We start from the raw sequence: 22,774 nt of genomic DNA on the forward strand, positions 1-22,774 counted from the left end.
CCTAGTCATGTGTATCACTTCATAATAATCTCCTGTCTATGGTATCAAAATTGTGTCAGCTCTCATATTCTCCAGGCTCATTTAAATTTCAAATTGTTCTTACCCTTTAGAATATTCTTACAAGTTCCGTTTTAATGACGCCAGTATCAGAAGATGAAGACAATGTTCTCAAAGCATTTACGGTACCTAAAAACAGGTCCCTGGCGAGTCCCTTACAGGTAATTACTATTCCAACATTGGTGTCTTAAAAGCCATTCGCAAAACACTGTCATCTGGAGGGTTTTTTTTTTTTTTTTTTTAAGACTTGAGTTATAGAGGAGTTATAGAGGAGTTTAGCAACTCTTGATGTCTGAAAATCTGCTAACTTTCCTTATTGCTGCTCACATGAGATGCACCAGAAGTTTTCATTAGAGCAGGTTTTCAAAGCATGATGAAGTGAAACATTTCCTGCTGTGACTGGGGGCAAGATCATGGATTACACATGGCAGTATCTCCCTCTTTTGCTCTTAAATATTTTATAAAAAGTTTATTGGTATAGTTCTTTTTTTGTTTTAAAATTTTTGTTTTTTACACTTAATTAGTAAGCCATCAAAACTGAGGTGCTGTTTGGATTTTAGATGATGTTTCAAATGAGCTAGTTGGAAAATGATTGCAATATATTTAACTATCAGAATAAGAAATTCAGCTGCCAGTGTGGTGTGGCTAAGCCATAGTTGACCATCTGCTACTGGGTTTTATATCAAGAGAGATTTCCCTTATAACTCTGAGTAGGTGTATGTTGATGAAATACAACAAATTTCAGATTAATCCTGAGCCAAATGTAAATAAGAATGCAAATTTACTCCCCTAAATTATTTAAAGCAGTTCCCTATGTTAAATAGCCCAATATCCAGCCATCTGTAGAGCCCTCCCCTCCATCCCTCTGAGGCACACTGAGGGAGACTTCATAAACTCCAGGTCACATAGAGAACCTGGACTCAGAACAGCAAGTTGCTATTTGTACTGAGAGTTAAAGGCCCTGTGACAGGATGGCGTGCTTTGAGAACTTGTCTTTTTTCTTTCTCTCTCTCTTAAGGGCTTCCCCATCATTGTGGTAGGCTTTCTCCCCCCAAATTGTGAGAATCTTAAAACTTCCCTTTTTTAAGTATTTGTGATACCTAGTATTATTTTTTAGGTAATACAAATACGGCTAGAAGGGCTGTAGGCACATTTTGTTTTGTTTTGTTTGTTTAATTTTATTTATTTATTCATGAGAGACACAGAGAGAGAGGCAGAGACACAGCCAAAGGGAGAAGCAGGCTCCATGCAGGGAGCTCGACGTGGGACTTGATCCTGGGTCTCCAGGATCACGCCCTAGGTCAAAAGCGGCGCTAAACCACTGAGCCACCCAGGCTGCCCTGTAGGCACATTTTGTTTCTTGATCCAATTCCTTTCCTGTGGCCTCTATTGGATCCAACTGCTTTGGTGTGAGATTGACTGTTGCCTGGAGTGTAGAATATGGAAGAGGAAAAAGCTAGTGTTTGGGGGCTATTTTGGAGTGTTCTTGAGTCCATCAGGCCTGGGTAGGTGGCCTGTGCATCACCAAGAATTGGGACAGGAGAATAAACTCCCATCGAGGCAGAAGGGGGACACAGGATGCAGGTTAGACAGATGTCAAGGCAAAGATCAGCCTTTTCAAAGTTTTATCTAGCTCTGATCTTGGGTCCAGAAGGGCAATGCTTTCTTTGTTTTTCTTTCCCTCTTCCTTCCTAAATACTTGGCCCCGGGTTTCTAGAGCATAGAACTTGACTATCGCTGATAGTACAGTAAACTAGAATAGACCTTACATATATTTTATAACCTAGTCTGGAATTCAACCTGTATTTACAGTAGTATAGAAAAAAGGCATTCTGAATTTCAAAGAGCAAACATATAAGTATATTTGAGGACAGTTTTCATGGTGTAAGTAGTTGTCATTACATAAGTTGAAAACCCCTGATTACTTTGCTAAAATTGAATCCTAAAAGCTTTTGGCATAACCAAATAGAGTTTGGCCAAAACCATTAGAGCTAAACATGGTACTGATATAAAATGTATGTTACATGAAATTGGCAAGTTGTCAGTGCATTTTTTAAAAAATGATGGAACTTTATTGTCAACATACTTACTTAAACATTATTTAATGGAAATATTAGTTATCTTTGAAACTCAGAATTAAGTAGTAGCCCTCTTTTATTAATCTATATTTTCTACTTTATAAAGGAGTCATATATGGCACTCTACAGATTCTAATGTCTGCCTATTGGGATTAAAGCCATAACATCATGTGGTGAAGGCAGGATTTGCAATTCCACTAAATGAAATAACTAAGATCCAAAAATTTATTTTAGAGTCAGTGTTTCTATCTGCACTAAATGGTTAACTGACTTATAGGTAACTAATTCATTTTAAGAAATACTCATTAAATTAATGAAAAGTACACACCAAGTATTTCCACTGTTTCATGTCATGGAACTCTAGCTTCTGATACAGTAGAAATATGTGATTTCTAAAATCTTTTAAACTTCTGTGGTAAATACTGGAAAATGCATCAAATGAATCTAAATATTTTTAATCTAAATATTTAAACATTCTGTTTATATTTCATATAATCCTGATTCAACAATATTTACACACGTTTTTATGCAGTTTGGTAATTTTGTTTAGAACATAATATATCATGTATTTCCACTGATAATTCAATTTCACTGACTTAGGCAGATCGTTCATGAATAGTATTACTGAATAAATGCATTTCTTACATAATCCGGCTTTTCAATTTAAGAGTATTTTATATAACCTCTAACTTTTATACTTTGTACTTATATGAAATCAAATATTGAATGGAATTTTAGCCAAACAATCTAGATATTTTTATCATAGTGCTTCTAATTAAAACAACTAAATATGGTTCCTAAAATATTTCAAACTTTTGACACTTCTAAAATATAAAATATCTCCCACTTGTATAGGGCAATTAATTGTCTATCCATCCAGGTGTCTAAATAACTTAGGTACAAGAACAGTTTATTTTTATTTTTTTAAGATTTTATTTATTCATGAGAGACACAGAGAGAGAGAGAGAGAGAGAGAGAGAGGCACAGACACAGGCAGAGGGAGAAAGCAGGCTCCATGCAGGGAGCGCACCATGGGACTCGATCCCGGGTCTCCAGGATCACACCCTAGGCCAAAGGCGGTGCTAAACCGCTGAGCCACCTGGGCTGCCCACAAGAACAGTTTATTGAAGACTATGGTAATTCTATGTTCTCTCATTTCAATTTTAATCAACCTGACTTAATTATGGCAATGACACTTTAGACAGAGCCCCAATTACTATTTTTGAGGACCTTTATGGTTCTAGCTTCTGATGTACATAGAAAAGCACATGCATATATGTAAATATGTGTAAATTACATTTGATATTCTAAAACTAGAAATGCAAGAAGCTATGAGTTTAAGATTTTATTATGACAAGTTTCAAACAGACATAGAAGTATAGAAAATATTCCATGATTTAGATTTAACAGTTATCAACATTTTGCCATATATACTTCATCTGTTTTTTATGAAGTGTGTTAAAATTCCAGACACAATTATATTTATTCATCTATGTACTTTCAGATGTATCTCTAAAAATAAAGGTGCTTTTATATATGACCTAATACTGTCATCACACATTGTTATTTACAATAATTCCTTAATATTCTAATTCTCAGGCTGCATTTAAGTTTCCCCATCAGTCCAAAAAAGAATCTTTTTATTTGTTTGATCAGAAATGAAACACAATACATTCTGTTGTTAAGTCTCTTAAATCTCTAATGCATGTTGCACACAATGCATTTTGTTGTTCAGTCTCTTAAATCTCTTTTAATCCTAGACCAGTGTTGTCCAATAGAACTACAGTTATGGAAAAGCGCAGTATGCTGCTGTCTAATGTGATGACCACTGGTCGTATGTGGCTAGAGCACTTGAAATGTGGCTGTGCCACTGAGGAACAAAATTTTCAAATTCATTTGAATTTGCATTGCTTTAACTTAATGTCACATTTCCCTCCTCTCGTCCTGGAATTAACCACTTCCCCAAAGATCTCTAACCCTTTCAGTGGGAAACAGTATGTAGAGACAAAAACCAGGGTGCTAGGTATGTCCATGTGTTATGTGGGGGGTCACTGAGAAGCAGTGAGTTTTAACAACTCAGAACTCTGAATTACAGTCCATAAACTATAACACTTACATAGAGGCTATATGAGCCATTATGCATAAATAATGCTCTATTTGTTTTTAAAATTATTTATGCTCAGTCTTCTTCCAAAAGGAATTTGTGACAGCTGCACAATCTTAAAATTGTTGGATTTCTTTTTTCTTTTTAAAGGTGCCTTTTTTTTTTTTAAGGTAATGAGAAGGACAGGAGTAAAGAGTCTTTTTTTTTTTTAATTTTTATTTATTTATGATAGTCACAGAGAGAGAGAGAGAGAGAGAGGCAGAGACACAAGCAGAGGGAGAAGCAGGCTCCATGCACCCGGAGCCCGATGTGGGATTCGATCCCGGGTCTCCAGGATCGTGCCCTGGGCCAAAGGCAGGCGCCAAACCGCTGCGCCACCCAGGGATCCCTAAAGGTGCCTTAATTATAAGTTGTAACATTAAACAGAGACTCCTATAATAAAAATGTTCTGAGACATTTTTGATATTTGTGTCTTTCATGTAGCTCAGAATATGTGATTTTCACGTTGGACAATTTTGTACCATTTTGTCCCATGTTGTGTGGGGGTAGTGGATGGAGTCTAGAAAAATATAAAATTATCAAATTTAGGGAAATAAAATTTAGCTTAGAAAGCTTGCAGTTTGGGACAGGAAAGAGATTCATGGTGGAACACTATTCAAAAATTACCCTAATAGAGGCTGAGGCAGACACACACATACCCATATAGACGCAAAGCCCCCTCCTCAGCAAGGAAGAAAGAGCTGCCTGTTTCCCTCAATGTGTATTCCACTTTGAAATAAACATATTATGCTAATACACATTTCTGGAGGTAGACATTTTCATTGGCAGATCCGAAACTGTCCATAAGCTATAAGCCTTCTGAACTTCTGTATTTTTCTCTTAAATTATAATTTCCTTTTATTCCTATTTAAAACCCAAATGTAAAAGATGTGTTCATATGCTTTTTTACTCACTCACTTTCCTCTTTTTTTTCTAACCACAGAATGACAGCCTTAAATTTTAATTTCCTGACTTGGCTTGTCATGGCCTTACTTTTGTAAAACAGTGAATTTAATTTAAGTGAATTTCCCAGGCCCTTACTATTGAAACATATTTGCACAACATTGAAGAATCTTAAAATATTATTGCAAGCAGATGAGACTCACTCACTCTATGTGTTTTTGATTGCTTCTATCTTTCTATAAATTGTTAATGAATTTTTTTTAAAAAAATAGGATAAACGCTTTTTGTATGATCGGCATCTGAAGAGCACAATAAACCAGCATGCAGACAATAGGAACCTGGGTTCTAGTCTAGACCATTTTCTGATTGTGTGATCTCAATCCATTAACCTCTTTAGACCAAAATGCTCTCATCCATGAATTGTACAGTATGTCTTCCTCTCATCATACAGGTTTGGTAGGAAGATGAAACAGACATAATATTGCTCTCAAAATGGCAGCACAGGTGCCCATGTCCATTGGTGGTATCTAGTATGAGGCAAAGGCTGTGCATAGTCTCTGTCAGAAAGACAGGCAAGGAGGCCTCACCTACAGCCAGGGCATTTTGCCCTGTGGTGTACTATTTCCTCTAGCACGCTCTCATTCCCTGTTCCACTCTTGCAGAACTGTGTCAGTGGGTCACCCAAAGAGATAGCTGACTCAACTGATTCCTGAAATAAAGGTAGTCAGATCTACCTTTGGCGTGATGGAGATGAAACAACTGATTGACTAGCTTTCTCTATTTTTCTACTGCTTGTGTTGGCATGTCAACAGACCTGGAAAACAATCTGTCTACATGTGCCTTAGGTCTTTCGGGGCATTTCCTAATGTCATGTGCTGTTTTTGACATGCTCCCTGGGATACCTCTGTACTCATTTGCTTCTCCCTTGGGTCACTTTTTTCCACTTGCCCCAGCAAGAATTCACATGGCCGTTGGTCATATTTCAGCGACCTGCTTTTATATATATGTTCTAAATTAAGCAAGTTTTCTGTGCACAGCTTTTGGGTTGACACAGGAAAGACCAAATGGGAAGGAAGAAAGGATATCAAGCTCAAATTTAGAGGGCTCTGCCCCAGACATTACATAATGTGGATTTTTTGTTTGGTTCACCTTGACAAACACTAAGATACTGACTCTTCCTTGGGTCAGCAAAGATAGAATTGCTTGAGAGCAGTTTGGCACTTGTCTTAATCTTAATAGTCTGAAATAATACGTGACTAAGAAAAGAGCTATTCTTCCAAAAATTGTGACACCCTAGGTTACAGAATATCAACTCTTTGTAAAATCTATAAACATGTAAGGTGGAGAGTGACTTCTGGAAACATCTAGGACAAACTCCAAGCTGAGGAGAAGTCTATCCACATAATCAATAGTTAACTTAAGCTTGGGTGTGCAGTGGAGGCCCTGGTAGGTCCAGACCTATAATTCCCTAACTTTGAAGGCTCTTTCTATGAGAACTTAAAAACTCTGAAGTTGGGGTCACTTCACTGTTTTGTGCAGACAGAAAGACATTCATGAGTGAGAGAAGTTGGCTATTGACCTTACCTAAGTGACATTTTATCTCAGGTCTATCCCTGACTTTCAAGATTTAACAGTTTTCAAGATTTTTACCTTCTCTCTTATAAAATTGATACATATTTAAAAGAGATGGCCTTTTGGGAAGGAATTCTGACTTTTAGAATTTTAGTCCAGAGCAAGTATTTTCTTCACATGGGTTAAATAGAAAAATCATTCTTACTCATTAGGACACCTATTCATTTATATTTATTATTTAAAAACAGAACAAAAGAAAAATACAGTACTATCTCATGAGCTGTTTTGGTTTTACAAAATCATTATTTTTGTGACTGATACAAATTTTTTATTAGGTCTACAACTTGGGAAGCACATACTTTGCCACGGTTTCTGACATCAGCTATTGTGTGAAGTTGCAGTATGACAATAGTGATAATAGCAGTTGTTCAGTGTGATGAAAAAACAATATTCTAAACGAAAATGTGAAAATAATCTAATTCGGACAGAAAACCACCTGTGGACATGGTCTTGTCTCATTTTAGTTCTTCTGTTTTCCACAAAGGATCCAAGTATTTATTTAAAATGCCTTAGCAGGATATCCCAGTTAAAGCTTTGACAGTCTGTTTACAGTTCACTTTTGCCTGGGGGCAGTTACAGGCATATTACAGGATAAACAAGGTGACTCTCAGGCAAGAGAAGGAGGATGTGCAGTAGGATTATTAATGTTGAAATGAATTAGGGTCAAGTGACAGGTCTGCATTAGCACAAGAATTCTTGTGCAGAAATACATAATTCTTATCAGTTCTTGAGTGTAAATGAAACTAAAATTTAAGAAGGAATAAGAAGGCACAAAGATCCATATGACAGTATTAAAAAATATTTGCCTAGCACAGGGACATTTAATCCCCCTTTGTCAAAACTGTTCTGTCTGCTTGAAAAGTTGCCCAAAGGCTCCAGGGCTTCAAGGTAAAGAGAGAGAAGGAACCAGCAAAAAAGGAGGCCGCTGTCATTTCAGCTGTTGGACCTGAGCACCTCTTCTCTTATCTGAGTACTTGACCTTCTGCTCTTCCCTAACTAACCCTGTAGGTCTGGGTGTGCTCTGATCAGGTTTTTCATTTATTGTTGCAAGAAGTACTCACACCGTGCACCATTCATGCTCACCTGCTGCCCTTTCTGTTCTATACACAGTGGTTTTTACTGGCATTTGTCTGCACTTGGGGGATTCAGGTGTTCCAAATGTCTTGCCCTTCCTAGGCTCTGAGCTTCGGGGCTTATAGGCCTTTGAGATGCTCTGTTTCCTAGAAAATTGAGATGCATCTGTTTCCTAGATGTTTCAATCTGTTTCCTAGAAAATTCTGTTTTGACTTAGGAAAAGCTGATTGTTTGAAGAGTTTACTAAAAATACTAATTAAAAATATATGGTACCTTTTTTATATTGATCTTGTTTTCAATATCTGCCCTGGAGAAAAAGCCAGGCATGAATCTAGTGGTGAGCCATGTGGGAGATCCAATGAGAACACAGCCAAATTTCAAATTAAGAATATGTGAAACTGGGATCCCTGGGTGGCGCAGCGGTTTGGCGCCTGCCTTTGGCCCAGGGCGCGATCCTGGATACCCGCGATCGAGTTCCACGTCGGGCTCCCGGTGCATGGAGCCTGCTTCTCCCTCTGCCTGTGTCTCTGCCTCTCTCTCTCTCTGTGTGTGTGTGACTATCATAAATAGATAAAAATTTAAAAAAAAAAAAAGAAAGAATATGTGAAACTGATAATACTCAGTATTCTCTCCTGAACAGACTTTAAGAATCCTGAATTAACTTAAGTACTATATGGCCAAAGGGGCAGAACTTGACATTTACCAAGAGATGTGGTAAAAGCAGGCAGGAGATTGTTTCTACATAGTATTTTAAACAATTTGCACTTTTAGAAAATTAAGTCAATATTAATTGAAGTACAGCTAAGTAGGGAAAGTCTTAACCAGAGAAGAATAGAAACATTTGTCCCTGCTTCACGCTTTTATCTCCAACCTCGCTCCCTCATTCCCCTTTCCCCTCCGTTTGTATGGATTTTCTCAAAATAGGTATCTTTGGGTTTTCTATGTATCTTTTATGTGATTTGGGATTTACCTAGAAGATATTAGTGTATGAAGGGATTTCCTTCTGCTACCTCTTTAGTCACTTGTTTTTAAGATCTGTGCACTTTGACCCACGTGCACCATGGGTTCTGAGCACTGGCACAGTACTTTGTAGGCGGGTGCGGCACAGATATCCCACAGCTGCCTCTTCACTCTCGAGTAGTTATAGGTCACACTGCTACAGTGACAGCAGGTGCCAGCTCAGTAATTGAAATGGCAACATCAACTTTTATTTTTTTAATTGGGTTTCACGCATCAATTTGGTGTTTCAGTGCTGCACTGAAAACTTCAGCAACAACATGCAAGCAACCAACTTAACTGAAATACAGAATCTGTGAGGACAGAGATACACCAGAGAAATATGCGTATTTAATCTGCTTGCTTAAACCCGGAGAAACATCGTTTATTCAGAATGATTTCCAAGAATACTGTAACTACCCTGGTGATTTTGTTTAGGAAATGATTCAGTGTGACCCGGTGGCAGAAGTCGGCCCCAAACAAGTGCCTGTCATCTTTGTGATACACGGCTCCAGGAAAATATGATGACAATCCATCCTGCTGTGTAGTATTTCGTGTCACGTGTTGAGCCTCTGAGCCTTCAGAGCAAACGTGCGCACTTGGACAGTGGCCTCTGCGTTAGCCGTGAGGCGCCCGGCGGATGGAGGCCAGGAAACCCGCTCTGTGTCCTGAGAAAGCGCCCGAGTTAGAAACACGGCCCCGTGAGCCTTCTGTCACGGAAACTTGGCCCCAGCCAGCAGGCTGGGGTACCCCATCACCATACAAACGCCACGTTCATTCAGAATGATTCCTCTCTGCTAGCAGCCTGATGACTCTGGCCTCGCCGTCTAAACGCTTCCTCCTGCAATCCAGCACCTCGGTGGGGAGCCCCAGAGCTCACTGTGAAGGACACCAAGGAAGGTAGCGTCCTGCACTCCAGGGCCTGCGCTCAGCCCGGCCTCCTCACTTCTTAGCTGGATGACCTTGAGGGTGTTGCCTAAATCCTCCGTCCGCTACCGCAGGCCAGCCTGTAAACAGGGCCACTGACGCGGCAGGTGCCTCGGGCACGCCGAGTGACAATCCCACGAGACGAGCGACGTGCAGCGCCTGAAAGCATGGCTGGCACGTGCGGACCCGCGCTGACTGTCCCACCAGCTCTTCCTGTCTCGCGGTCCCTCCCGCAAGTGGTGTACACGTCGCGGCTTGCTGGTTCTCCTGTGCTCTTTCTCCACCCCGGGTACACTCCCCCTCTCTCACCTGCCCACTTAAATCCACCTTTCCTTCCCTTTCTCTGGCAATGCCTCGGTGTGCCACCCCCCCCCCACTCCACCCCCTGCACCTGGGTAGGCCCCACTAACCTCCCACACTGTCTCTTGTCACCCCACCTGCTTCATGTGTCTTCACTTCGTCCCCTACAGGACATTGGAGGCTCTGGAAAGCAGAGGCCCTTCCTGGCTTCTTTTGTCCCATGGAAAAATCTCTCTTGGGCTTACCCAACTATTACAAGGAATAGTTGTGGTTTTACTAAACCACTGGTTTGGTTTTGAGCTTACGGACCCCAAATCTTCCATCTGTTTGTGTTTCCGTGTCCCCCCTTATACCAGTTGCTAGAGAGTTCCTGGATAGGCTTGTGGCTTACACTTAGCTGGCACGCTGTACTTCGTGACAAACTTTTTACGTACAAATATCACCCCTTGAGCATGTTATTTATTTTTTCCATATTTACCCATGACCCTGACTCGTCCACTGTTTCATCCCTGTTACCTCATGTTTATTTTGTGAGCATCATAAATCCTTTGGGAATGAAGTAGAGCAAAACAGTACATATTTCCGCTGGAAGCAAGGCAGGGCCTCGGATGGTGCAGAAGACAGACGTGGGTTGAAAGCTCTCCACTCCTCGCCCTCAGAGTGGCTGTGAGCAGGTTATGGCCACTCTCCAAATCTCTGTTGAAGAGAGAGGGAACCTCCCCCTCAGGGTGTGCTGTGTCAGTGAGGTGGTGACTGTGATGTGCCAAACACCGGGCCCAGACAGCAATGCCACCTGGTAGGTATTAGCTCATCCATGTCTTCCAGCATGGCGATCTCAGTCAACAGGATCTCTACATTAATCGATGCTTCATTGAGAATACAAAATATATACCGTACCATGTTTGGTAGGTGTGAGTCAATTCCAGCACCCGTGAGAGCTTCTCCCCTCAGAGGACCAAAGCGCTCACCAGTTTGCAGAGTGAATAAATGGCCTGGGACACCTTAGGTATTGGCAGGATCATGCCCATTCCTGTCTCCAATTTTGTAAGAATCACCCTAATCTACAAAAGGTACTCAAGGGTGAAGATGCAGCTGTAGCTTGTGATCTTACTTGAGGTGGGTTTTCCTCTCTCGGCAATAGATGATTTCTGGTTGTTAATATGACTTCAGAACGCTGGAGTCCGGGGTGTCAGAGAATTCAGACGTTATCTGACACAAGCTCCCTGGCGTCTACCCCCGCCATCCGAACATCAGAATTCCCTCCGCTGGCTTTGCTGGGATTGGGAATCCTTTGGGGGCTGAAGTAGGGGTCTCCTGTTCTAATCTCAGTGTTGGCCTCTTGTTCCCCATTAGCCTTGTGGGGGCGCCTGGGAAGCTGCATCCTGTGGAAAGATGGAAGATCAGATGACGGCCTCTGGTCAGGCTCGGAAATATGTGAATGCCTTCTCAACCCGGACTCTGGTCATGTGAGATGTTTCTCAACAAGCATTATGGTTTTCAGAACACTTCAGATTGACTTGGGATATATCATTCCTCTACATGAAACTTTTCATGAATGGGAGAAGAGCCTATTTTTGTTGTGGTACAACAGTTGAGAGCAGCACCAAGTGCATTTAGGTGGATGAAATCTCGGATTTCACCCAACTAAAAGGATTTTTTAAAAATTAATAAATAAAAACAGTCTTACCTAAATTATTAGGTAATGAATTGTAGTCAGTTGTTAATATCCTAATGCGGATTTTTTTAACATAAAATGAATTATCTGTATTTTAGAGGATCCAACGAACCAGTATTTTTTTCCTGTGATGAGGTTTTTGAAATTTTACACACAAAAAGGTACTCCAATATTTCACTTTTCTCAACCACTAAACACAATGCATTACTGTAAATGTTGGCTTAATACCATGGGATCATTAATCAAGATTGTAAATGCTCATTTATGGTTAATAACATTGGAGGTACATTTATTGTACTAAGCCATTTTATGAGTTTTTTTGTTAGCTTGCTTTAAAAATTATTACTGTATGAAATAGTTTTATAAAAATTATATTTTTATTCAGTAATTTAATTTTGTAAATGCCAAATGAAAAATGTGTTTTGCTGCTATGGTTTTAGCCTGTAGACATGCTGCTAGTATCAGAGGGGCAGTAGAGCTTTGGATGGAAAGAAAAGAAACTTGGTGTTAGGTAATTGACTATGCACTAGTATTTCAAACTTTTTTATTTTTTATATATATATATGTACTTTTTTTCCCCTTTTGTAATACATTGGAAAAGTTGTTTGGGAGATTTTGCATTTGTTGTTGTTACTGGTTTTTTGTTGTTGTTATTGTTGGTTTATAAGAGCATGCATTGCACTTCTTTTTTGGGAGATCTGTGTTGTTGATGTCCTGTGTTTTGTTTTGAGTTCACTCTCACTGTTCTTTAATTCAGAGGTTATGTGTTTGATCAGCGTCCCCCTGGTTTCTGGGTGTATGGTCTTAGAACTGCCATACAGCCTGTGTTTGCAGCTGGAGTCAAGAGACTAGGGTCGATAGCCAGTGGCTGCCTTACGAATATTTGGTGCAAGATGGTCGGCACTGAACTTTGATATGACAGTGTACTTACTGCCTTGTAGAGAAATAAAGCTGTGTCCTTATTTTACTTACTTTTGGCTTCTCTCTTGTGATTGTGGATGATAGTTATACTTCTAAGAAAATGGAGTGAATTCAGAACCCTTTTCTTGTGATAGTAATTTGTGCCCCACTTGAGTTTCATGTGAAGGAGCCAAGGGTCCTTACTTTAGAGAAAGAAGAACCAGCAAACCAGGTTCAATAATTTACGAGGTAACCACCAGCAGAGTGACAACTGGGAGGAATCCTGCAAACGTATTAGGGTTCCAGCAGCACTGGAACTGGGATAATGTGTACTGCTATTACAGATGTGGGGCAGAGTAGGAGGACCACAGGGCTAGTGCACACACATGGGTACAGGCCTGAGGTACATGGTCATATGGAGATGGAGAGCCGTGGGCAGGAGGGGCTTTGACCTTTGGGGTCCCCACAGGGAGACAGCCAAGGGTAATGCCTGACTTGACTTCTATCCTTCCCATCTCTGGCAAGGGTCCTCATTCGCAGAACCAACCAGAAGCGAGAGGGCAAAGGAACACCCAGATGTAAGGCCAGTCAGCCTGTGAGGGCAGAGCCAGAGGACATTTATCTGTTGAGGCAAGAGTAGGGCATCCCAGTAGAGTCACCCATGAGGTTTACCTTCCTGTTTTACAGATGGCCTCCACTGCTCTGCCATCTCTCTGCTCACCGATCTTTGCCCTGGGCTACAATCACCCTTTCACATAGATTCCTTACAATTTTCTCTAGTCACTGGGGTCCAACTCAGCCTTTGTATTGTCACGTGGATGATGCACCCAGTGGTTCTAGAGCCAAGGATTTTTTACCCCCAACACTAGGCTCTAGGACTGTCTAGGAACAAAAGAATGAATTAAAAAACTGTTTGATATTCTTTGATTATCTTTTTGAGAGGTATTAATACATCATCCCTAAGACAGTTTTTTTTTTTAAGATTTTATTTATTTATTCATGAGAGACACACAGAGAGAGGCAGAGGGAGAAGCAGGCTCCCTGCAGGGAGCCTGTTGTGAGACTTGATCCTGGACTCCAGGATCACTCCCTGAGCCAAAGGCAGACGCTCAACCACTAAGCCATCCAGGTGACCCAAGACAGTGTTTTTGTATTCATGAACTCTCCAATGTACGTGCTATGTGCTGACCCTGCCCCTTACCAGCAGTTTGAATTCTGACAGGTCACTGACCTTTCTGAGACCTTTTTTTCATCTGTGCAATGAGTTCATTCCTATAATGAAATCTTGTGAAGTAACACACTATCCCAGTGTTTGCTATTACATATGCTTTCCATAATTAAGTAATGCATGCCATGTCGTGTGCCAGATGTTCATCTAATGATGTGCATTGCTGATTACAGAGTTAAACGTAGAGGTCAGATTATAGCTCATAAAATAAATTAATGGCAAGAGTGAATCCAGCATTATACAGAACTGAAATAAATATTTACTTCTCCAACAAGCATGCGACCTAATAACTGGAAGCTAAATGAAAAATAGTGCAGATTTAGGTTATATGTACAAATACACTCATTTGACACCCATTTCCTAAGCATCTCTAAGACATATATTTGTCCTGGTCTTTTGTTTTTAGGCATTCTCCTTTCCATAGCAGAGATTAAGCTAGTAAAATAAATGGAAAGAGCATTTCTTACTACTCAAAGGAAAGGTTGTCCTTTTGCGTTCCTCTTTGTAAGGCTTTTGTCCACATGTGCACATCTGGAGAATAGAAGAGATACCAAGATGACTCTGATTTGTCTCCCAGTTGATAATGGGATTAAAAATTCAAGAGGAGAAGGAAGTGCAGGGGGAAATTTATTTGTTTCTTTTCAAATTATAAAATATTATAACTGGAAGGGACTGCAGAGATCACAAGGGGCTTCTCCTGTTTAGTCACTCCTAGAGCCCAACCAACTGGTCTGAATTGAATTCAGACTCTGCCTTTTCCCAGCTCTATGACTTAATGTAAGTTGTACTGAATCTCTCCAAGCTTCATATTACTTATAGTATGTTTTCACTTATATTGGACATAAAGGTACATCTCAAGGTTGTAGGATATTTTGAAGATTACGTGACAGAGTAAACGCATTCTGGCATCTTTGTAAAATGTTGCAGTGCCTACTGATTAGCACTGACTTATGATCAGTCAGAGAAAAAAATCATGTCTATTACCTAGCAATGGAAATGTGAATACCACTGAGACCCATGTCCCTGGTTGTGTTAAATCTTTTCCTTGTATTCAAACTAACTTTAAATCTAAATTATATCTTCTTAAAATATTTCTAATCACTCTCAGATGTCATTATTTCATGGGTTTTCCCTTCTCATACAAATGTTTGTGGGAAATACAGGGCATATTTTCCCTCAAACTCATTAGTTTCTAATCTGAAAAATAAAAACAGTAGATAAAATATGATGTGCAGGCCTCTTATACCACACTTAAAATATTTTCAAGCTTATTACTTGTTTTTCTTCTCTAACTCCACTATTACAATTTTTCCCCCTTATTTGCTGTTTTTAGAGAGCAGAGTGGAAAGGAAGTCAGCTAAAATGCAAACCTCTTTTTAGGGGCCCCTGGCAGGCTCAGTCAGTAGAGCATGAGATTCTTTATCTTAGGGCTGAGTTCAAGCTTCATGTTGGGTATAAGGATTACTTAAAAATAAAATCTTAAAAAAAAATAAAAGATAAAATGCAAACCCCTTTTTAAAAACAAAATTGCCCTTGGGGTGCCTGGGTGGCTCAGTCGGTTAAGCATCTGCTTTCAGCTCAGGTCATGATCCTGGAGTCCCAGGATCGAGCCCTACATCAGGCTCCCTGTTCAATGGGGAGTCGGCTTCTCCCTTTCCCTCTGCCCCTCACCTTGCTTGTATTCTCTCTCTCTCTCTCTCAATAGGAAATTAAAGTTGCCTTGTATATAATTATATATAGTAACTTTGAGAACTGCAGCAAGATGAGGCTGAACTATAAATCTTAAAGAAGCTTAGTATTTTGGTAATAAATAAGCAATAATTATTTTTCATTAACATTCAATGGAAAAATTCTTGATGTAAGTGAGAAAATTGGAAAGACTGCTATCTGCCTTATGGACCATATTTATCAATTAGCACCTATTGTGTGCTAAGGGCTGTGTTTGAGGTTGGGGTTAGAGTTCTCAGAACATCAGAGCTGAAAATCCCTGCCAAATGGGAGCTTACATTCTGGAGGGAGATACAGATGAAGTCAGTGGACAATGACAGTAGAGTCAGTCATATCTGGGGTCAGAGAGACAAGAGAGCACTAGATCTAGACTTGGAGGAGCAGCGCAGCCTTCCTGCAGAATTGGCCTGTAGCAGGACTGACAAATAAAGCCAAACTAGAGCAGGGCTGGAGTTGGAGGGGCCATCGGGATGAGGGAAATATCTGAAATTTCCTGGAGAAAAATACCCAAATATAATGACTTGTCTTACTTTAAATTCATGATGACAAACTGCAAGAGGGCACTCAGGCAATTCCACTTGATGATATTCTCTAGTATATTCTTGATGTCCTGGCTTAGGACATCAGAGAGAAGATAAAAGCATCCACCTCCCCACCCCAACCCTGTTCCTAGAAAAACCCATGTGCCAAGGTCCTTGCACTCTTAATGTGGATAAGCACTCCCGGTTGCAATCAGAGACCAGCCCTTCTGTTTGGCCTCTGCAAGCTTATATCCTTGTACCCTCCAGGGCCTCATCCTGCAGATAGGATCTTTCTCCTGTATCATAATGTCTTCCTCTCTCCTGAATCATTCTTATCACATTAATATGGTCTACATCTCCCAGCAGTAATATCACCATCATACAGCCCCATTTATCTGCTCTTCTCAGCAAAACTACTTACGGGATCTTCTATGGTCTTGGCCACCACTTCCTCATGTTGCCTTCTCCAGCAGTCCACGTTGTGTGAACTTTCATTGCCCCTGCTCCACCAAGCTCACCCGTGTCAATGTCTCTGATGGCCTCCATGTTGCAAACTCTGCTCTTGCTCATAGGCCTCATTTTACTTCAGCTATTGGCAGCCATCAACAGAATTGACACTCCCACTTTCTTAAACTCCTTTCTCCTCTTAGCTCTAGGGCACCACCCTCTCAGTTTCCCTCCTTCCTTACTGGTTTCCTCTAGTTAAAGACCAAAAATTCAACTGAGCAAATTTAAAGATCTAACCGACTTTCTTCAAACAAATAGAAGGGAGCTCCAAGGAATTGTGCCAAATAGAAAACTTTTATAGGCATATATGGGCCGGGGTGGAGAGTGGGTGATGGGAGTGGTGGCAGGACAAGGAAGTTATTAGTGAAAATTGTTTCAGGCAAGGTTATCTTACCTTAGGAGGAGCTTGCAGGAGGTCTCTTCATGCAGATGATGCAGATGACCTCCCTGGTGCTAATCAAGAAATTCCAGACTGAGTGGTTTAAAATTCCACTCCTGGGAGAGGCTGAAACTGCAGTGAGGTTTACTAAGTCTTGGTGGTACTTAGCATAAGTGACTCCATGTTGGACCTGTTGTTTCTTTTTAACACAGTTTGATACTCTTCTCCTCTTGGCCTCCAAGTGGCCCTTTCTTCCTTCCTCTCCATCATTCTTCCCAAGAGACTTTATTACTGCTGTGGCTTTAATTATCATCTGTATCTTTAGCCCTGACCCCCTTCCAGAACTCCAGACTCCTGTACCCTATTCCATGTTAACATCTTCCCCACATAAACCTCTTAAATTTAATATGAATGAAATGAAGCTCATAATCACTCAAAGCTTCTATTTTTCTCATTTGTCCTCATTCTCATTTGCATCAGTTAGCCCTCATTTCTTCATTTCCCAAGCCAAAAATGGTCATCTTTGATTTTTCCCTTTACCTTGTCAGCCTTCCTTACAGCTTATTGCTCAGAGTGATCTGAGGACTCTACCTTGAGAATATACCACCTTAAACATGTCACATTTCTGCACTGTCAGTAATTAAGATTTTATTTATTTATTCATGAGAGATACACAGAGAGAGATGCAGAGACATAGGCAAAGGGAGAAGCAGGCTCCCTACAGGGAGCCCAATGCAGGACCCCAGGATCACGCCCTGGGCCAAAGGCAGATGTTCAACCACTGAGCCACCCAGGTGTCCCATTAATGATATTATTAGTAATGATACAATATGTATTAAGTGCTCATGATATGCTAGGGAAGAAGGGAGAGGAAGGGAAGGGTCCTAGCAGAGGGAAGAAGAATGGTGATGTCTGAGAGATCAGAGTGAGGGGAAAACAAAAGGGAAACCTAGGGACCCAGGAAAAATATGGGGCGAGCGAGTGAAGTCTGTAACCACCCTCAAAGAGTTTGAACTGGGGGGATCCCTGAGTGGCTCAGCGGTTTAGTGCCTGCCTTTGGCCCGGGGCATGAACCTGGAGTCCTGGGATCGAGTCCCATGTCGGGCTCCCTGCATGGAGCCTGCTTCTCCCTCTGCCTATGTCTCTGCCTCTCTCTCTCTCTCTCTCTGTGTGTGTGTGTGCCTCATGAATGAATAAATAAATAAAATCTTAAAAAAAAAAAAAGTTTGAACTGTGTCCTTACAGACATAGGAAGCCAGTGAATGTTGAATTTCTCTGCTTTAGGCAGGGAAATAAAATGATTAATTTATACCTGACTTACATAAATAATTCTGTTCAAATCCCTCTTTATAAAGATATCATAAAATGAAACCTCAGGTTAACAGAGCCAAACAATTGCAGGAACTAAATTTTATACTCAGTTCATTGGGGTTTACACAGTACATTTCCTGCTGTGTCTTAATTTCAAAGGAATGTGCTTTAATCCCAGAAAATCTTATTGAAAAATACCTTTTGCTATGAAGTTCATCAAGGCTATTTTCACATTTTATAGTATTTAAATAATTAGTATAGGAAAATTTGTTTGCATAAAAGACTTTTTGCCTTTAAGAGGGGTATATTTTCAACCAATAACCAGTAATTTATCCATAACTTTCCCTGTCATTTTCAAAAGCCAAATCTTCCACTGAATTTTTAAAATATGGTATAATTCTTGCTCATTAAGGAATCCTGACAATATTTGTTCTTGAAGGTGTCTTCAGCTTACTTTTATATTTATTTTCTTTTACTCTTTAATCTAGAACACATTAATATAGTCCAGTGATTTTCAAACATTTTTGGGCATCAGAAACATACTGGGAACTTGTTTAAAACAGAGATTCTTGACCTCACTCTCAGGGATTCTGATTCATATGTCAGGTGTTGAAGTAGGAATGTTTCACAAGCTTCAGGTGATTCTAATGCAGGTGATCTCAGGGGACCACACTAGAAACCCTGCCTTAGGAAAAACCTTTTATTCCCCCAAACCTTGTGCTTTCCTTATTAATATCCTCATAGATTTCAATTCCTGTGGAGCCCGTAATTCTTCATGAAAATGTCCACTGATCTACAGAATATTAGAAAAATATTAAGCCCATCACTATAAATAGAATTTCTTAAATCCAGAAAATCATTATATTACAGATATTGGTAATTAAAGCTAAACTTAGCCATCAGATCTTTTGTTTGATTTTTACAATATGTGGAAAGGATAATTTTACAGTATGTCGGAATCTTTTCAATAATATGGCTCTATTACACACAACCTATCAAAAGGGAATTTATAGCTAAAAAAGTTTAGCTCATAAACAAAATACAAAACACCATTTCCATCCAGAAGTCCCTTGTTCTAAACCAGTCTCTGATCAACTTGCTGAAAGCTTATTCTAGTCACTTTACACCTCTGTACTTTGGGGTTTCTATTTAAATGCAGGAAGTATTTAATCCTGTATATAGTTACAAAGCACATGGAGGTTGTCAGATCAAAGACAAATAAAATTCAAAGAAAGTTGTGAGTATCCCAAAGACACTGGAATACGAAAGATAGAATAGTGAGGTTTTCCTGCTGGAAAGCATTCTCTGAAATGAATTTGCAAGTTAACAAATTATCTTTAGCCTGTGTTTGGGGACAGATGTTAAGAAACATGTATCCTGGTTAAACGTAGTGAATGAAAGTCATAAATAAATGCCACTTCGTTGGGAAATTCCACCAAATGACAGTGAAGGGCAAAGTAAGGAGCACAAATATACAAGTCAAAGAGAATAGAAAACAAGTAAGAGATTTTTGGCCAAAAGTCTAAATTATTCATTTATTCTACAAACATTTATTGAGTACTTTCAAAGCAATGCAGAATCAAAAATTCTATAAATTTGATATAGATCAAATTTATGGAATATAAATTATATATATTATAATTAATTATAATTGATATATAATATAATATATATTATAATTAACTATTATACATATATATAATTTTCAGATTACTGACAGAGCAACACTGTCTTGGATACCCCCAAAAAGTACTAAGAAAATGGTCTGTTTCAGATTTGCTATTTTATAAGCCAAATTTTTTTAAGACTAAATGTCCTTTATCATGTTTTAGCATATCTGACATCAGGTGTGTCTTTAACATAGCCTGATTTATCTTGTTTTAAAAATTGTTATTAACTCCATAGAGTCTTTTAAGGAAAAGCTTAGAACTTACAGGCAGAAATTTCTGAAAAGACTCCCAAACTTTTTAAAAAAGATTTTATTTATTTATTTATTTAAGAGAGAGAGTAAGCAAGAGAGAAAGAATACAAGTGGAGGGAGGGGCAGAGAGTGAGTGAAGCAGATTCCCCATTGAGCAGAGAGCCAGATGCAGGGCTGAATCCTGGGACTCCAGGATCAGGACCTGAGCCTAAGTCAGATGCTTAACTGACTGAGCCACCCAGACCCCATGACTAACATTTTAGGGGTACCTGGGTGCCCCAGTCAGGGGAGCATATGAATCTGGATCTCATGGGTGGTGACTTTAAGTCCCATGTTGGGCATAGAACTTATTAAAAAAAAAAAAAAGACCCCTTTAGTTACAAATTTTTAGTAATAAAATCCACAAGTGTTCAGCCCCCACAAATTTTGTCCACTTTTCACAAGCACATCAGAGCCACATGCTTACCTGTGGCTCATGGTTGGAGCATGTCTAAACCACTCCAGGGCGGGATTCCCCTTTTATCTTTAGTGTCTAACCCAATGCCCAACACATAGAAGGTGCTTACTACATATTTGGAAAATCCATGAAAGAATGTGAGTTAGCATCCCTGCATGGTCTCATGACCTACCTATGAAAATAGTCAAATAATTCATCTTGCAGGGTCTGTGTTTGCTTAGCAATAAAATGAGTATGGATGAGTTCAGCTATAGACTCCTTCCCATTCTACCCATCTCCAAGTAGGTGAAGTTGTTAAGATGCTGCACATGAGATACTACAGTCATTGTAGAGGATTTATTGGGTGGGTGTATTGTTCATGAAAGTAATGCATTTGATAACTGCTGGCTAACCTATGCCTCCCTCTGCTTTCCTATGCTGAAGTCCTAACCTCCAGCATTTCACAATGTGACTGTATATACAATAAAGACTTTTGAATGGGGGTAATTAAGGTAAAATGAGGTCATATACTGATGTCCTTATAAGAAGAGGAGATTAGGACACAGATACACACAGAATGCCCATGTGAAGACACAGGAAGAAGATAGCCACCTACGGAACAAGGAGAGAGGTCCTAGAAGAAAACAACCCTGCCCGACACCTGGATCTCAAACTTCTAGATTCTAGAATTATGAAAAAATAAATTGCTGTTGGTTAAGACTCCACTCTATGGCACTTTGATATGATATCCTTAGCAAAATATACAAGAACATTTGCTAATCACCAATTGTATAAGAAGAGGAATGGAGTTTCTATACTTTGGGGGTCCTCCCATCTCTGTTCGCAAGCCTGGAATTGCTGCTTAAATGGGAGTCCTTTATTCCAAGGAACTCAACAATAATCTGTTGTGTCACCTAAATGCTACTGATATATGGAAGCTCTCTGTGTGTTTTATAGTTAATTTGTATAACTTTACTAGAATCAATTAACCAGCTGTTTCCATCATGCAAAAATATTAAATCTACTCTCTAGCACTTGTGTGAAAAATGCTTGTCATAGAATGGAGGCTGGCAAATTATGACCCCTGGCCAAATCTGGCCCACTGCCTGTTTTAGTAAATACAATTTCATTGGGACGCAGCCACGCCCTTTTATTAACATGTTGTTTGTGGCTGGTTTCCCACTACAGTAGCGGAGATGAGTAGTTGCGATAGAGAACACATGGCCTGCAAAGTCTAGAGTATTTATTATCAGGCCCTTTATAGGAAAAGTTTGTGACCCTAGCCCTTGAGGAAAAACAATTGAAAATCACAGTAGCAGGGCACCTGGATGGCTCAGTCAGTTAAACATCCGACTCTTGATTTCAGCTCAGGTCATGATCTCAGGGTTTGTGGTGAGATTGAGCCCTGCATCAGGCCCCATGCTCAGCTGGGAGTCCACTTGAGATTCTCCCTCTCTCCATCCCTGTCCCTCTCCCCTGACTCCATCACTACATGCACATGCTCACTCACTCGCTCTCCCTCAAATAATAAATAAATAAATCTTAAAAACAAAAGGAAAAATCACAGCAGCAGTTCTATTATTAGTGTTGGAGATAATGGATTCTGCTTCAGTTAGACTGACCTGATTTCTCCTGGGCCCTTTTGTTGGCTACGTGCCATGACTGCTTTTGTTTGGTAGTTGAGAACATCTAACAGGTTAAACCACTACCAACATTTGACAGATTTTGACTACAAATATGGCAACTTCATGTGACTCAACCTAGTACTTCAGGCTCCTTCACTTTGCTCAGTTTCAATTCCCCATTCCCTTTGTAGGCTTCCAACTATTTTAGTGATTCTCAACCTTGGCTACATATCAGAATCACCTGGAAAGCTTTTAAAACGTCAATGCCTAGGTCACACACAGAACCAGTTGAAGCAGACTCTCTAGGAGAAGAGCCCAGCATTTGGTATTTTGGATGTGCCCCAGGTGATTCTAATGAGCAGTCAGGCTTGAACACCCCTGAGCTATGAAGAGCTTTTGGCAATACCTAGTTGCTGGGTATTATGAACACCTT

General features: G+C 39.9%; 1 protein-coding gene across 6 annotated transcripts in view; it reads left to right on the forward strand.

The window, feature by feature from the left end:
• Nucleotides 1-22,774, forward strand: part of MYB (MYB proto-oncogene, transcription factor) — an 83,737-nt gene that overhangs the window by 21,741 nt on the left and 39,222 nt on the right. For 2 of the 6 annotated variants that reach the window (XM_038526088.1, XM_038526091.1), the window contains 2 exons: nt 111-218; nt 11,464-12,756. In XM_038526088.1, coding sequence (XP_038382016.1) covers nt 111-218; nt 11,464-11,580 — 225 coding nt within the window. In that variant the 3' untranslated portion in view covers nt 11,581-12,756. The other 4 variants (XM_038526087.1, XM_038526090.1, XR_005353534.1 and 1 more) reach the window with 3 other exon arrangements.

The sequence above is a fragment of the Canis lupus genome, chromosome 1 (assembly GCF_011100685.1).
Source record: "Canis lupus familiaris isolate Mischka breed German Shepherd chromosome 1, alternate assembly UU_Cfam_GSD_1.0, whole genome shotgun sequence".
NCBI classification, from domain to species: Eukaryota; Metazoa; Chordata; class Mammalia; order Carnivora; family Canidae; genus Canis; species Canis lupus.